This window comes from Haemaphysalis longicornis, unplaced genomic scaffold (genome assembly GCF_048455015.1).
Source record: "Haemaphysalis longicornis isolate Haplotype H1 unplaced genomic scaffold, Haemaphysalis longicornis Haplotype H1 scaffold_4, whole genome shotgun sequence".
NCBI lineage: Eukaryota > Metazoa > Arthropoda > Arachnida > Ixodida > Ixodidae > Haemaphysalis > Haemaphysalis longicornis.
In genome coordinates, this window is record NW_027526361.1 from 33945246 (window position 1) to 33962915 (window position 17670).

Genomic DNA, 17670 nt, shown 5'->3' on the forward strand with positions numbered 1-17670 from the left:
ACGAAGAAAGAACTTTTTTGGACAAAGGAAGCTTATTTCCCTATGGAGACGAAAGAGATACACGATGATGTGGCGGCAAAGTCACGGTATTCGTGCAAGGCCTGACGTGGGTACAACCGGTTGTAGAATGTGTTCGATATGATAATGAGCAGAACCAAGAGGAGGCCAGCCGGCAACGCTGACGAAGACATATTGCCTGATAACACTTCTGTTTTTAGGCATCTCCTGAGCTGTTTCGCAGCTGTATACAACGTGGACTGAACGCAAAGACTTGCTTAATAATGTCAATGTGAGGCTGCAGGGTCGGGACCTAGTCAAGTGGCGGCTGGGAAGATCCGCCTGTATCTAGTTATGAATCTGTCGAGCAGCCATGTTTTACAGTAGCCGCCCCCCTTCATTGATATAAGATTCTTTTTGGCTTTAAAACGCCGATCCCCTTCTTCCTCAGCACGAGTTTCCGCCGCTAAAAAGTACATGCTTCCGCTTTGTTGCAAGACGAAATAAAGGTTTTTTACCTACGCTCTAAGTGTTCGTGTTTCCAAGTGGTCACATTCAACACTTATTCGAATATATTATCAAAGTGATATTCAACACGATATTCAACGCTTCTTCCACGGCTTGGCCGCCAGTGTAATCATGCATCATATGAGCTAAGCGCCGAAGGCATAGCAATGAAAAATAACGTAAGGTCTTTTGAGCATAAAAATAGTAAACGGAGGTTTTAGGAGTTACTATGTGGCGGAAACATACGTGTCTGCATCAGGCATAGCAGGCCAACGCCTCAACAAAATGTGTCACAAATGTTTAATTTGCACTATGATTTGCTTAACGATGACTTTTTCAGTACTGGTTGTGCTAGAACGTATTTCCTGCTGGAAGGAGAATATACATCCTAGTACAGACGATTAGTTCTGGTTAAGCGCGGAGCTCTGTGAGAATCCTGAGACATATTGAAACGGTCCAAACCGATCAAAATTATTTGTGCGACATGTAGCGCCATATTTTTGTCAAAAAAATTTTTAGCGACGGCTCTCATATTTCCGTGCTGGCAAAACAAAGATGTCGGAAATGTACATGACGCTATACCAAACAAGAGCAAACTTTGTGGAAAGGGCAAAGAAACATCCAGCAAAAGTGTCGCATATTCTGAAGCAGTACTTAGAACAATAGCGGAGAATTTAATAAGCGTAGCTGCTGTCACACAGGCAGAGGTTTCAGAATGACAATTGTGGCGCGTTCCAGGAAATCATAAATATTTGGCTCCATTCTTGTTTCTGGAGCGCTGGCATTCGCGACACAGCTCAAACTACGTAAGACACGTCAGGGTGACCACGCCTTAACCACTGGTGGTTCTTACGTAGCGTGCCCCCGAGGTTGGCTTTCTCGGTTATGGTGATGGAAAAGCGCGCTGGGTCGTAATTATATACGGAGCATACCAAACACGGTCTGGTGCGCCGCTCGCAGTTATGCATGTCTGTCAGATGAGTGTCGCGTCGCCAGGCTCATCCGTGGCTCTTGAAGCGTGAACGTTTTTGTGTCTCGCTATGCTTCGTATACTAGCCTCAAAGCTGGAAAATTAAGTCCTGGTGAATGTAGTGAAAGCGATTTAAAAGGACTCGGCAAACAATTTTGGGCCTAGTAGAACAAAAAACCCTCGCTTTTGTCGGAGCACGTTTAGAGGGCCGTGCTGACAGCATGTGCGAGAAAAAATGCGGCTTCCGCGTTATTAAATAAGGACAGTTCCGTCGTGAGGGTATAAAAGAATGGTTTTAGCGCGGCTAATTATACCAAAAAATTTGTTGAGGCTCAATAAAAAGAAGGCTAGGGCACTTAAAGAAAAAATCCAATTTGTCTCGTGGTTTCAGATATGTGCCATCAAATCTCGTCCTCGATTTAATTAGCGTTGCGGCTAGTATCGCGCAACCAGCCCCAAGCTGAGCTGTAAAGGGTGAAATATAAACACGTACCAGGGCTAACTTTGGTGGCTAATGCATCTAACCACTTCGAGTTGAGGCAGTGCATAGGAAACTGAAATAACTGATTTCAATTCCCAATACTGACGCGTGCCTTGAAATTTGAAACCTGAATGCTAATTAGTTACATCTTGATACTATATCTCCGATAATAGTTCGCTTTCTATTACAAAAATCTTCATATCAAAATGCTAAAGAGGTTAAATATGAGGTATCAATAAAATTGCTTCTTCGCGTGAGTCGGTCAAAGTGTACTTTCTGTCTTGTAAGTACGCTAAGCGCTGGTAGAAAGGAATGGCCTCGTGCATTATATTTGACGCTCCACGGCGCGGTATACGGTAATAAAATCCAAACACCACTCCACAGGACACATTAGAGCACCAGATGTTGCATCCGCATGTTAAAACAAAAATTATAATGCGTCAACCATTATTAGTTGTAGAAACCAGTTCCGCTTACGAATGTCTCTTTCCACGAAAATAAACAAAATTCGCGGATGTATATACATATGGGAAACAGGAAAACTTGTGATTAAAACAAAAAGTAATGAACCTAGTAGCGCTAAAAACACGTCGCATTCGATCTAATATTATCTCAGAGTAATTCAACACTAAATCAGACACTGGCGTGAAAAAATGAGGGTCACCTTGTCTCGAGCCTGAATCCTTGCCAGGCAGCTGACGACGGTAAACTCGAGCAAAGCCGAGAATACGAATCCCGTGCAGGCGCCCATCCACACGTCAATCGCCTTTACGTATGACACGGGAGGCAAGTTGGACTGTATGCCCGAGCCCTTGGACGATATGGTAAGTAGCGTGGTCACGCCGAGAGTGGTGCGCGCCGGAATAGATTCGACGTCGAGCCAGAAGGACACCCACGAGATGACCACAATGAGCACCGTCGGAAGGTACGACTGCACCATGTGGTAGCCCAGCGACCGCTGGAGGTGAAAGTCGGCCTTCAGGCAGCTGTATTCCCCTGCGAGAGAATAATTTGGCGCGGTCAAACACAGAAGCATTTTTTAGCAGGTCCCGCAAGTAAGCGAGTGGATAGGGTACACCATTGGCCATTATTGCTGTTACAAACTGTTACACGCATAAATGTTAAGACATCTCGCCGCATGCTTTTAGTTGCTGGAATTGAAATCTCGTATCGTATGGTCAGATGATCCTTAAGCACAAATTGTTAAAGCTGGAAAAAATGTAACTTCATATTGAATACTGTAAATCAACAAGCAAACAATTGAGACATCAGAATCGTCCTGCAGTTTTCATTTAATGGCTGTACTTGAGGGCTGCAGGACGCTGGAAGTATGCGAAAGGCCGTGCTGTAGTCAAGTGTGACTTCTGCCAGGCTGGTTGTCTAAAAGTTGCTCCGTGGACAGTATATGACATAAGACACCTACGAGGATGGTACCATGAAGTGGCATATGACAGCTGCAAGATGAGACAGGGTCTATGTTAACAGGACCGGTCAAGAAGAGAATTTAAATTGCCTACAAAAGTGTGTTTTAGCCAAATGTTTTGCAACGCACCGTATCCGTTCTAGCCCCACCATTCATGCAGTCTCGGAAAAAAATCGGGTGTGTCTATATTTCCGAATATAGACTTGTGTCTATATTTCCGAATATAGGCTTTGTGTCTATATTTCCGAAAAATTTCATCTCAGGTCATTGAGAATCAGAACACCCCAAAAGGCCTCTTCATTCAGCATTACGACGATGGCAGATGAGGACAATTCACGGCTAGCTAGAATTCAATACGATGTTAATTTTGTTCCAGGTCACTCGATTAGATTTGAGATGTCCAATTACCTTTATGTTGTCCGCTCAAGTGTAAACTGACACCAGTGCGACCGTTTGTCCCGTGTGATGTAAGGTTAAGGAAAAAGCCAGCATCTCGTTTCATTTCATATGTGGTCCAAGCAAGGTCCCCGCCCCCGCTCATTCGTTAATATGCGCGTTACGCCGGTGTTTTCGTTGTGTCCCTTCGGGTCACAAAGGGCTGGCGAGATGCAAGTGTTCTCACCTTCGGCGACAGCCCAAGATTAGCTGATAGAAGAATTGTTAACTTTCTGCTTAACTGTAACAGAGCCTCATAGAGGAGACCGCAGCCCTCGTTGCGACAGTTCGTTACAATACATGACAAATTATTACACGGAAGCTGTGAATAATCTTGGTTTTCCACCACCCTAATTGGCATAGCGGAGAAGGTTACAGCTGCCACTCGTTCAGGGCCTGGACATGGGGAATTTTCTAAGCGCCGCTACTAACAACTACGTTGCCCGAATGGCATATAGTTTCCATGGGGAGCGTTAGGCGCAGAGACAAAGCTCCATCAGCGGCCCTTTTGTCTCCGCTTAGGATTCGGCAATTTAATTCAGGGGATGAAGCTTTTCAGCTCAGAATTTCATAGAAACTGGAGCTTCTCACTTCTTTCTGTTTTTCTGTCTTTTAGCCCCCACAGAGCTGAATAGCGAGAATAAAAAAGAAAAAAAGTCCGACAACGAAAGTTTTTTTTTACGTAGACATGATGAGCGATTCCAAGCCCGCCTTAAGAAAAACTTGTAAAATACGGAAGGGAGAAATATAATACTAAAAGTCTCTACTAAAGTTTTTTTTTTTTACTAGGGTCGTACAAGGAGACATAAAAGGAGCCTAATAAGTTGGGTGGGCACTTATCGTAATGAATGCAGAAAGCTGCAAGAAACATAGAGCCTGTTTTGGTTTCATAACCGCGTTATTCAATGTGTGTTTTTTTTTCTCCTACAAACTCAATAGTCTACGTGAACGCCGGGCCCTTCTTCAGTGCACCCTCTGGAAGATCTGCAACTTGTTGCCCAGTGTCTGCAGATTCACTGTACTGCCCTTCAATGTGTTTTTTTTTTCTACTCAAGAGCACTACACAACAACTGAATACTATCACCTCCAATATTATGTAAGCCCTCTCCCCACCCAAACCCCTTATTTCCTTATCCCCGCCAGGGCTTCTTGCCTCTTTCTCATTAAAGCCTATCATCAATCAATCAATCAGTCTTCCCAAGCGCGAAAGCCTTAACTTTTTGAGCACGAAGAACGAGCTTTCAAGCGTAATCTAATCAACATAAATTATTTGGAAAGTATGTAACAGGGAGTCTCCAGGATACAGTGCAGCAAATTTTCTTGCGGCGCATATATACTACTAAACTAAGGGGGACGTGCATAAATTTGGCTCTCCGCATAGTATGCCAAACTGCAGCGCTTGAACACGTTAGAGCAAGTTTCGTGAAAACTTTTGGTTCTCCTTTGGCTGAGCTGCACCAATAAAAATTGATTTTGAGGATTTTATGGCAGAAATGTCTAACAGGAAAAGATTTGGAACGGCTAATAAAAGGGTACTCCGTAGTGGAAAACGTTGCCGCACAAACGTAAAAAAACTTCAAATTATTGTTTGCGTGTATACCAGCGACATAGAAATAAGTCAGAATTTTGGTGGACCACGATTATATTAACAGCACAAGGGTGAAGGGAATGCTTTCCTTCTAAAGTTGAGGCTTCCAATCTTCAAGTTCAGGGCTAGGCATAAAATGCTGTTATTAAGACCCCATGATGCTTGACAAATCATAAACAAGCACAGAGCGACACAGTGAGGCATCATAGCGCTGGAGCAGAATTCTTGAATATGAGACGTGCACTTTGCCCTTTCGGACAACAAAAAATGACTGTTCCGGTGCTAAATAGACTCGAAAACGTGCGGGACAGCGTAATCATTTTACCATGTTATTGGCTTGGTGGCGATTTCGGTCTCTCTTGACTCAACAAGAGAGACCGACCTCGAGTATTTCTTCAATGATAGGTGCATCGTTAAGGGATATGAAGGTTGCGGAGTGGGTCAGGGAACAAACGCGTGTTAAGGACATATTAGTAGAAATTAAGAAGAAATGGGCGTGGGCAGCGCCTGTAATGCGAAGGGAAGATAAGCGTTGGCCATTAAGGGTAACGGAGTGGATCCCTAGAGAAGGCAAGCGTGGCAGGGGCCGGCAGAAAGTTAGTAGGGCAGAGGAGATCAAGAAGTTTGCGGGGATAAATTGGTCGCAGTTAGCACAGGACCGCGATAGTTGGAGATCTATGGGACAGGCCTGTGCCCTGCCGTTGGCGTAGACAGGCTGATGATAATGATGACGACGACGACGACGATGATGATGACTCAACAAAATTAACGTCCATTCTGGCTCGGCTACCTGTTTAAAGGATTATGAGGGCCGTTGGGGCAACGACCAACAGAATTTCAGTGCGTGTGAACAGCAGGATTTGCTGTTAATCCCCCTTTACCCTTTTGTAGAAAATGTACTCATCCAGGTGTCTAAAGACATCCACTCAACCGTAAGGATCATCATCCAATACAGTTTGTTATTGTTGGTATTCCGCGCTTAATGATAAGTGTTAATGGTTCGCTGTGGTATGAAAAGACTGTTCTACATATTCCTCTTCTTTAGGCGGTAGACCTATAGACCTTCAGAATGTGAGTTTTTGATCTGTGCCGCGTTAACAATTCATAGTGCAGCAAATACTTGAGTTTTTTACCGGCTTTCAACCCACCCAAACTGCGTAGCGCACTTTAATAGTGTTTCTTATCGCACTTGGTTGGGTTTGTCAATTTAAAAGCGCATGCTACCTCGGTAGTATAAATCAGACAAAAAACTAAATATTTGGGGCACTTTAATTACGAGTAAATACGGGGCTACTTTGTAAACTAGCTGGGAAGAAACTGTCGGGTCAGGTGCGAAAAACTACAAAAAAAAAAGTGGCCAAACCACACTCCAAAAAATACGAGACGGCTAACGTTCGGGTCGAGTACGTAAAGGACAAATAAGTGACCGCATCGAAACATGAGCAGATGATTCGTGCTTATGTTGTTCACTCATCGTCGCTGAAGGCATCGAACGATGACTCGCGGTCAGTCAAACACGAGCCGCAGCCCTTAGTTCACCCTGCTCTCCCTAGCTTCTGGTGCCCTCTCCGTATCCGTGCATGCCGAGGCCAGGCGCTGGTTGAACTCACCGTCTTCAGAGCCGTCAAGGCTTGTCGAGAGTCCGCACCGCTTAAACGATGTCGACACGGTAACTCCCCGCTCTACTCTTCTTTACGTCTGCTACCCCTCCCTCCTCCTCTTGCCAGTCAAGTCGGACATGTTGTGTCTCTTTTGTTCAAAATCGAGACATCCGCGGTGTTCGCAGCCACGAAACGTTTTCGCGGAGGGTGCTCTCCTAGCCTTTTAAGGCGTCAAAGCTAGCCGGATTTTATGGGGTGAGCGATGTTTCAATATTTCACCCCTAACGGTTTGTGGACTATGTTCCGAGAGAGGGCATTCTCTCGGAACTTTGTGGTATGTTTTTGCTGCCATTTTTTAAAATGTGGTTTTGCGTACCTAAACAAGTAAACATAGTTAAGCAGCGTTATTGTAGAGTAGGAACCCAGAAAAACTGCTGGCCTAAAAAGAGGTTTTTGAAATCGAACATTCACGCCACAGGTCCTCGGCAAGGAGAGAACTTTGTTATATTCCTATTGAGAGCCACTTTATTTTGTTGTCCCTCCAAGTTTATTCGTGTATTTTTTACATCATTCCCAAATAAGTTTCAGTTACGTCCTGTGAGCCTCTGCCGTCATAATAACAAGTTAGGGGCCATCTTGAACTGAACAGAATGCCTTGTATGTTGTCGCGAGCCAATCACACCCAACGAAAGACATGGCGCAAGCACTTTCATACGCATTCGGCCTGTTCTACCGAGCAGCCATCATGTACGTTCGAACACTGCGCAAGGTAAGATGAATAGTATTTACAGAATTTTCTACTGTACTCAAAGGATCGTATGCAAAAATCTGTTTTTGTGCAGCCGCTAATTTTTTAGGCGAAATATCCGTGTGGTTATCGGTGAGGTGTGTGAACGTGAGCATTGAATTGTGGCTGCAATTGCATATGATCTTAGAGTTCTACAAGCCATGAGGAATTATTCTTGCCTCTCCTGAACCTTATGTCAGGTTCTGAAGTTTGCACTGGTAACCCCGCAGTTATGGGTCATGTCAGAAAAAATTTCGCCCGATTTGCCTTGAAGAAATAACTAAAACTTCAGGTTTTATCACCTTTGTTCAGGTTCTAGGTCGCAGCCGCGCTAAGCGGGCTTTCGCAGATGCCGTAACGAGCTGGCTGTGCAACGCAATTTGCTTACACCAACCAGCAATTACGAGACGACGGCTCGGGAGGGCATAGAGAGAGAAATACTGTGAACCAATGCCGTACCACGGGCAGCATGGCTGGATGCCCATAACAAGGTATGCACCGCTTCATTTATATGCTTCCTTTATTAATGTGTATACAAGCAGCAGCGTCGGTACATCTATGTCTACAATGGAGGAATTTCTTTTCTATCTGATGACTTGACACACCGGCATAAATACGAAGGAAAGTTTGGAGAAACTCTTGTGAGTCAATAAGAAAATTTCTGACGAGGAAGAATAGGTGTTTAGATTATTTTCGTTGTACTTCGTGTATGTGTTAGAGTCGCAAAGCATAAGTGGGATGTACGATATCGTGCCAGATTGTTTGCATGCTACTTCAAATCAACTTCTGGTTTTTAGGCGAAACCCTTAGGAGCCCCATTCTGCAAAAAAATTAAAGCCGTTTCACGCAATGTGACACCATTCGGAAGTGCACAGCAGTGACTGGCCATAATGGGCTGTAGCGCAGTTATCCACTCACTCTTACCACCCCTCACGCTCTTCGCCGCCCTGTGCCATTCCTCGCCTGATGAATTCAACGCAGGTTAGTCCAACGCATTTAAAATTTCCCGCCTTCCCAGTGCTCAAGCGCCCCCTGCCTCAAACTGCGCCAGCGGGAGGGGAGCACCCCTTTGTCGCCCGTCTCTGAGCTGAGCCACGCCGTTGTCGTCGTGACCGAGCGAACGGTGGGAAGACCAACTAGTGAAAGAAAAAGGCAACGATTGGAAAACCGACGTGTGAAGGAAAGCAAAGGAAGAAAGTGTCACGAAATTGGGTGGGGAGGGCTGTTCGCCGTCGCGGCGCGAGCCAGCGCTCTCCAAAAGTGTGCGGTGGAGGAGGGCAGGGGGCAGTATGCTGTGCCCGCACGAGGCGCTCAACGGCGCGAAGCTTGGCTAAAACGTGAGGGGCGTGCGCGTGTCAATGATGTGCGTTCGCTTAAGACGCCGTTCGCGGTCCCTTCTTAAGACACACCTCGCGCCGCAGACGCAGAGGCTCATCATCGTTGCCGTCGAGAGAACCCACGAGCGAGTGCTCCTCAGTGCACTGCTGCTGCTCCCAAATATCGCATTAGGGATCATCGTAATCACCAGCCAATTTTTGTGCTTGCTTTTCCCCCACACGTGCCGGCGTTGCATTGCGACTTTTTTCGCTTACTATCGTAAAATCCAACACAACCAGCGCTCCCAACTATATGAACGCAGATACTGCCGGTTGATTACGTATATTTTGCCTCAAATGTACCTGCGGTTTCCTTTGCGCTAAACAACGAGGAGATGTATTGCAAGCGCCAGCAGTTCACGAATTTCGAACGCTTATGACTATATAAACCACTTGGCTTTCGAAGCCTCTGTGGGGCGCCGCGGCGACAGCCGCAACGACGGAACGCCGTGGGGCTCTACTTGAGTCCAGCGAGCGAGCTACGAAAGCAAGGTGAGCCCCTAAAGTTATCTGCCCTTAAAAACGCATAAGTAATCCGATAGCATTTCAAAGTGGGTTTCCACAGTAGCAGCCTGAAGCACCAGCATTGTGCTACCTCCGCGAGCAAACAGCAGTAGAACAGCTGTTGCTGCTGTTCCGTTCTTCGTGGCAAGTACCCACTTGGGGCATTGACCAGGAATCGGGAGCGTTGACTGACTAATGTGCCCACTCCACAAAATTCCCAAAGACTGTTAACTAAAAACCTAGAAGCTGTAGAAGAGTGTGTGTAGCCTGACACCTGAACGTGATGGCACATGAGTAGATCAGGTGCGCACCAGCTGCACAGAACCTCTGTTCTAGGGGGCTGTGGCGTGTGCTAATTTATCTTCTGACGCAATTCGCGCCGTCAGACGGTGAAACGAAAGCGGAGAGAGAGAGAGTGTGTGTGTGTGTGAGAGAGAGAGAGAGAGGGAGGGAGAGAGAGAGAGAGAGAGAGAGAGAGAGAGAGAGAGAGAGAGAGAGAGAGAGAGAGAGAGAGAGAGAGAGAGAGAGAGAGAGAGAGAGAGAGAGAGAGAGAGAGAGAGAGAGGCGTAAACAGGGTGTAGCAGAAAAGAAGTCGGTGGAAGTAATTTACTGCTTTGCAGTGAAGAACTGTGATTTAGAAGCCGCTTATTACAATATTACCGCACTAGCAAGAAGGAGAGTGGTCGTCTGTTTTCTAAGCTGGGAACTTTGGGCATGCGTTTAGTAGCTGGCCTGTAGCTAACGGAGGCACGCCGTCTTGGGTTCTTTGTTCACTGTCTTGTTCTCTCCTCTTTCGCGTGTATTCTTCGACTGTTTTTATGTGCTGCTGGTTGCTCTCTCACTACCACCGCATTCCCCGGTTGAACGGGCCTCAATTTTTGAGATCAAATGTTTGGGTGTACATACTTATCGCTAATGTTTGAAGATGAGTCGGGAACTTTTGAAATCGTTCCAGGCCCTGAAGTTTAAAGCATCAATAATGTACCAACGAGCGGCATCATGATTCTCGCAGGAAGGTGTAAGACTTCAAATTTCAACCTTGGAAATAATTTTTCGCTCCCCTAGACGCAGCTATACGGGTGAAAGATAATTCTACAAAAGGTTTCTCAGAAACACGCAGTTGCAATTGCAAAAAAAAAATGCATCCCTTCCATAAGCTTTGTATCTAGCTTTCCTTTGCATTCCTGTCGATGAATGAGGGTGTATGATAGCTTTTGAAAAATTTTGGCCACCCGAGGGGCCCTGATTAAGTCATTCAATGCAAAACAATTTCAAAAAAGACCGTGGTGTGTGCAACACTTCGAGCCTAATACCGATCAATAACAGACAGGAGAGCTTTCCTTTTGTTAAAATATTCTTTATTGTGTTTATTTTGCTATTCACAAAAAGAAAATATTCACTGTGAAACATTCGCACAAAAAACGTGCATGACAATTGCGGGCATGATTTTGTGTAGTGAGTGTCTTTTTACGTAACTCAGCAGGGGTTTCTTTTTTACTTTGTACTATCCTAGCGGTATTTCGGAACTGAATAAAATCAATCTTATTGTATTCTCTATTTTTACCTGTTAATTACTGTGTCGGTTCAGAATTTCAAAATTTACTTCTGTGAGTGCAGTGATTGATGTGGAAGCTAGCATTGATTCCACGCTTGCTGTGATTGATTTGGAAATTGCAAGATATCTGCGGTTTCAGTACCAGCTCATCGGTCATAAAGTGACGAACATGATACTGATCGCTTTTATGCTGAGATAAACGCCCACTACATCGGCAGATTTCTTTAGGTCCCCAAACTGTTGCTATGGAGCAACAAACTTCGATAAAATATGTATAATATAAAAATGGTAGTTTATGTATTAGGTGTTACGTCCCGATCAACCGACTTATTCATCATCATGTCATTGAAGTTGCACAAATCTGTGTGATAGGTTAGTTTAAGCGGCAGATCAGTGGCCGCTGGGTTCTGAAGCACACATATACACATACTTTTGCTGCAGACACTGTCTCACCGTACTCTCAAAATTTTTACTTCAACAATTTTGTATCAACGGCTTATGTTGATGCAGTAAAATGTATAGTGAGTAATATTTTTTTAGATTTCTTTGTTCGACCCCAACTTGCTTTAAATAGTGATTAAGAGTTAATTATTGCTCCAAATTTGTTGTTTTGTATTTCGGAAATGGGGCATAAATTTTAATAGTTGCGGAAATTGGTAACCTGGTGGTTCGAGACCAGAACAGGTTCCATTTGAACACAATTACGTTCGCTTTGAAATCCACTGTTTTTCCTTCAATTGCATTGTCACGGAATCTAAGCTGAAATGACGTAAAGGCACCTTAGGTTAGGGCCACATTGCATTGGGAAATATTTGACTTACCTACGTTAAACAACCTATCGTGCAGGGGGTACTTTAATTTTACCGTGTGTTTTCTGTGGTGTATCTTCTGGGGTCACGTAAAAAATTAGGCTTCATATGAGGCAAAATGTATGTCAATATTTGCATTGCAATTGACGACGTTGCAAGACATTACTGTTTATTTTGGGCCATGTATGCGCGTATATTTTTGCTCGGTTTTTACAAGTGGGGACTATCAAACACTAAAGCGTTGAAAGTGAGCTGCGTTTACGTCGCAGGTTTCTCGGACACATTTTTTTTTCGCGCCAACTTACAATTTTCTGAAACTCCCCCGATGTAACACTGATTACTCTATTTCGTCTTTATTTTGCCTAGGGCATTAAATATATAAATTAGAAATGAGCACCCAGGTGTGTTTTATTAGGAAGAAAAGTTTTAAAGTAAAAGGTAAGGAGCCGGTGCTGACAAGATGATGTAATCAATATCAGCGTGCTCTTTGTTTCGCGGTATGGAAACGCCTGAATTTCTAAGGAGTAACGCAAAAAATTTTCAGCATGAACGATGAAAAAAAGATTGTATTTTAGGTTCGCTATCCCAATTTAATGAAAGTAGCATCACTAAATAGTTAATTCGAGGCACCTTTGAACACAATTCGGCTTACAAGGCTTGCCACTCAGTTAAGATGCACGACAAGGTCCCATCTGACGCCTTCATACGGCTTGAAAGCGGGATTACTATAGGTATGCGAGTATAGCACGCAACAAGATTTATAGCGTCCAGGTGGCACGCGAAGCAGAAATTTCTGGCAGCGACAAATGCAGCGGGCGATAAAAACAACAAAAAAACAAGAGAACGTCTAGATCAGGGGTCGGCCCTTAGAGGCGGAGGGGCGAGTTGCATGAAGCCGACACGGTGAGTGCAGGGCGGTAAATAGCGGTGTGCGTGTGTGTGTGTGTGTGTGTGTGTGTGTGTGTGTGTGTGTGTGTGTGTGTGTGTGTGTGTGTGTGTGTGTGTGTGTGTGTGTGTGTGTGTGTGTGTGTGTGTGTGTGTGTGTGTGTGTGTGTGTGTGTGTGTGTGTGTGTGTGTGTGTGTGTGTGTGTGTGTGTGTGTGTGTGTGTGTGTGTGATGAGGGTGGGGGGTAAGCTTTATAGGCAAAGAGAGGAAAAACGGAAAATCTCAAATAGTGCCCAAAACTAGAACAGAAATAATAATCATGTTTATTTTCAGCACGAATGTCACGAGCTTTGACCCCACTCGAGGTCAAAAGTGATATGTCGGCCTTGAGATAAGAAGTGGCAAGGGGAGGAGAAGGGAGTTAACGTAGTGCCGGGCCGCATAATGCTGCCCCACAGGCCGCATGAAGCCCGAGGGCCTCAGGTTGCTGACCCCTGGTTTAGATGATTGCTTCGTTCAAGCGAATAATTCAATCTTACTTCTTATAGCTGAGTTCATTCGTACATGACCCTTTTTGTGATTTGTAAATAAAGGATAAGGAAGGGCCTATAAACATGCTACACCACCTCCATCCAATCCAATACTCTGCAGAATGTAAATTACGTTACCAAACAGGCACCCTAGCCAACATCGTAACCGGCAGTACTACAATCCAGTCCTCCCACCTCTTTCCTCTCCTTTCCCCTTCTCGAGCTGTGGGGGAACCTAATGGCCAGCATTAACCTGGACTTGCAGAAACTATTGGTATCCGGAGTAGAGACCGCAGATCGTCGCTTGGGTTCATGAAACCACGAACCACCCGTATTTATAGGCGAGGTAAAGTTATCTGCTACTATAAAAGAGAAAAGGAAACAAAGGCTCTAACAGCAGGGTGTCTCCTGTGGGTGCAGAGACGTTTGCGGGGAATGGAATCAATGTCAAACGTGCTGGATATACAGTGCTTCTTCGCATGCCTTCGGCGAAAATGTTCTCGTCTGCTGATCGCATTCGCATTCGATTTTAGTGCTACGTTTCACATAACTTAACCCAAGAAGAACACCACGTGGCGCTATGCTTAAACTCTAAAGTGTATTCCATAGCTTGGGTGCAGGTGAAACAGAAACAATATTTATTTAAGTTTTTGCAGCGAAAAACAGCATTTTAACAGTAAAAAAATGTAGTGGTATTCCCTCTACTTGTGTTGTCAAATTGCGTCAGCATACTTACCTATGTGAAACTTTTCCATACAGTTTGAGGTGTTTATGCTCTGAATCTCGAACTGAGGAAGCTTCAGCCCCTCGAAGAGTATGATTGGGTTAGTCTCAGACCATTCCAGGTGCAGCTCTTCTGTCGTCTTAGAAACTGAAAAGGAAAATTATTCAACGATTTCACAACTGGTAACCAGAGTTTAACCGACAGGCAATATCGTCGTCGCAATACACCCGGTACTGTTAACTTCTTTCCCAATGTAGTCCTCGCAATACTGTCATTGCAATAAGGTTCACTAAATGAAACTCTGGCAGCTTATCCACGCCCGAAAGCAAATATTTTGCGTACCGGTCTGGCAATATTATGCCAGCGGTACCGTGCGAAGCTAGAACGTGAACCAGGTTAGGCTGTTTTGGCGAAAATAAAAAAGAAAAAGCAGCCGAAATAGGCAAGGACAGGTATACAAGAATGCTATTAGACGAGAGCTGTCGTTATTGGATTTAGCGATCTGTTTTGTTAAACATTGCTGGAAAAAAAGGAGAGCGTTTACAAAGACCGGCGGTTAGCTTTATAAACAGCAAAGCAGGGTATCGTTCCCTGCACTGCTGCAAATTCGTCTTTTGTTGGCCCCGGAAGCAGCGCGGACAAAACGGATGGAGCAAGGCGCAATGCTTCGAACAAATACATCATTCTCCAGAATTCACAGCTTTGTCGCATGAGACGTCCACATCGTCAGGAAAAGGCTTCTCCCATCTCTATTTTCTTTTTTCTGCTAGGTATTTTCACACAATCTTGTGTTTGCAGATGGATTCTAACGTGAGGAGATTATTAATTGTCGGCTTTGAAGCTGCAATGAATGGCTCAAGAGCATGTGACATTGGCTCGCCTAACAAAAAAAGAAAACGTATGAAAACCGCACCTTCTTTTCAGGAAATGACCGTACAGAAAGATTTCTATCTGACTTCATCGCAAGAGGTTGAAAGCCGGCGCTGAAGGAAGGCAGCATGGCAGGAAGCCTGTTTCCAGATGGTAACAAAAGGCCATAACTGAAGCAATATCCTGGATCCTAGCAAAAGAAGCCACCGTTGCCTTGTCGAAAAGCTGTTGGCTCGAAGACTCCGTAAAGGTGTTGGACAAAATTTTAATCTGGGAAGGTCCTAGAGTTATTCCCCGTGAAGAGCCCCATCACAAGGAATAAAATGGGGCCTTGGTAGGAAAAAAAACTACAGCACAGCCCTCAAACAATGGAAGGAGTTGAATGGTGAAATTGAATTTGAAAGGCTGCCACAAACGTCATTGTTATAATCGATAAGAAGTTCTGCGAAAAGATTGCGTGGATTTTTAGCGCATATCAAGCTAGAGAGGAGCACCGCCTCGGCAATATTTTTGGCTGCGAACGTTGGAAGAATCCGGGAAACTTCTGACTTGCATTGAAACATTGTTACTATGCGTGTTTCTACTTTATTAAAGATGATAGTCTTTCTTGAACTAGTTAAGCCGGAAAATTTTGGTTTGTCTCGATGCCTGTCGGTCCCTTGATTCGGTCACTCGGCTGAAACGTGAAGCTATTCGTCAAACAGAAGTTTATATAGGCAAAACCGTCCAAAAATAGTAAAGCTGCTGGCAGAAGTAATACATATTCCCGCCATTTAGAACAAAAGATACCTCACTCACATTTGAGGCAAAATGTTAGTATTTAACAGCGGACCCGCCGTTCTTTTATTCAAATTGCTTTTGTTTTCGCCGTAGCAAGTAAAAAAAACAAGTAAACATAGCGCCGAAAGGCTCCAGCTCATGTAAGGTGAAAGCGAGCACATAAAGAATCGACCCTCTGCTGGTGTTGTTCCAGGCAGAGCAAGTAAGAAAAGATAAAAAAAAGGATGCACGCTGTCCCTGGAAAAGGCTTGCGAGCAGTGCGAAGGCGGGAACACTGAATCGTATTGAAAAAATCTCTTTTGAACTCAGCTCGAGAGGCGCGAGACAGGTTAAAAAAAAGCGGAGAATGGGTTTTAAGTGGAAGAGGCGGCAGACGACCCTTAACTTTTGACGAGATTTGCATTGGAGCAAGCAGATACACTCCCATTTTTTCGCAAGCTTTTCACAGTAAAAAAGAACCACGGAAATACAGAAAGAACAATAGGCGTTATGACAAATTTTCGCCCCTCTCACGGCCACCGCTTGCGCGGCCGCCATTTTCAAGGATCGAACCGGAAAGCGGGGCAGCTAGCTGCAGAGAGTGTTGGGCGACCTGGAGTGGTCTCTTGCCACGAGCAAAATAAGAACTCTGGAAATCAAAGTGTTACTGTTTATTGTGTCCTCGGAGGTACCTCAACGACCGTTGACGTTGCTACTTTCTCTTCCACGTAAGCGTGCCACCTGCGCTGCGATTCATATCTGTTTTAACTTCGTTCATGTAACAATGGCAAAAATAAATTATATCCAAGTGATACGAAAGGTGTTACCAAAGACCTGTCTGCGTATCTCAAATAAGCCAATTAAGTTGCGCTAATGCAGCGGTGATTGTGGGTTCATAATGCAGTGATCGGCGCGAACGATATTGAGGCTCGAAAACGATTTAAAGGAAATACCCAATAGGATGGACACGTAACGTGTGTCTCATGCTGACAGGTTAGTGTTCGTTTTCGCTTGTACGGTGTTTTAAAGTATTTCATCCTTCGGGACGAAAAAATGTCAACGTACGTTTTAACGGAGAGGTTGCGGCTGCTGAGTTGACATACATGCTTTGTGAGCTCAAGGCAAACTTAGCTGCTACAATTCGCGGCATGATGTTCTTTACCCACTGTCTGCAAGAGTCAGTTTTGTCACGTGTCCAAGACGAAGAGAAGTACTTGCAGAAGGTACTGCACGCGATGTAAGTACTACCTGTTCGTACCAAATCGCATGCGTAATAGGCTCGAGCGATAGCGTGAATGAACTCTACGCTGAACCAAAACAATTGCTTGATCTATGATTGTTCTTGCGATTACTGATAGTTATCTGGCGGCCGAAATTAAACTAAAAGGGGGGATAAAATGCACCGACCACATAAAAAAACGTCCCGCAAGGATGTCCTAAAGAGAAAATGAGAACATGACAAAGGCTCAGCTTGGGTACATTTAAATGCAGGGAAGCTTGGGTTCACGATTAGCTCAGTAGATGATTTTTGAATAACGTTTTCTGTGCAGGATTGAGGAGGTAGCTCAAACAGGACGCAGAGGGGGAGGTGGGAGGGGAAGTGTTTATTCAACTATGTTGTTCTCTGTGGTGACCACCGCCATACTACATTTTCTTTTACAAAAAAAAAATTCATCTTCACAAGCGTCAACGTATGAACCTGTCATATCATATTTGTGGTTACAAGCTAGCACATATTTTTAGTGAGCGAAACCGGATAAAGAGACTACTTTTAATTGTTTTGCCCCTCATACCAATCATCAGGCCCCTTAATTTTTGCAGGAGTCATTCCACTGCGTTCCTGACGATGAACAAGCAAGTAAGGCATTT

The 17670-nt window shown here is 44.6% G+C and overlaps 1 protein-coding gene across 1 annotated transcript in view; it reads right to left on the reverse strand.

The window, feature by feature from the left end:
• Positions 1-17670, reverse strand: part of LOC144178488 (glycine receptor subunit alpha-2-like) — a 37082-nt gene that overhangs the window by 4747 nt on the left and 14665 nt on the right. Inside the window, exons 6-7 of the mRNA XM_077706387.1 lie at positions 14185-14319; positions 2620-2951 (exon numbers count right to left, since the gene is read on the reverse strand). Coding sequence (XP_077562513.1) covers positions 2620-2951; positions 14185-14319 — 467 coding nt within the window. The remainder of the gene's footprint in view (positions 1-2619; positions 2952-14184; positions 14320-17670) is intronic.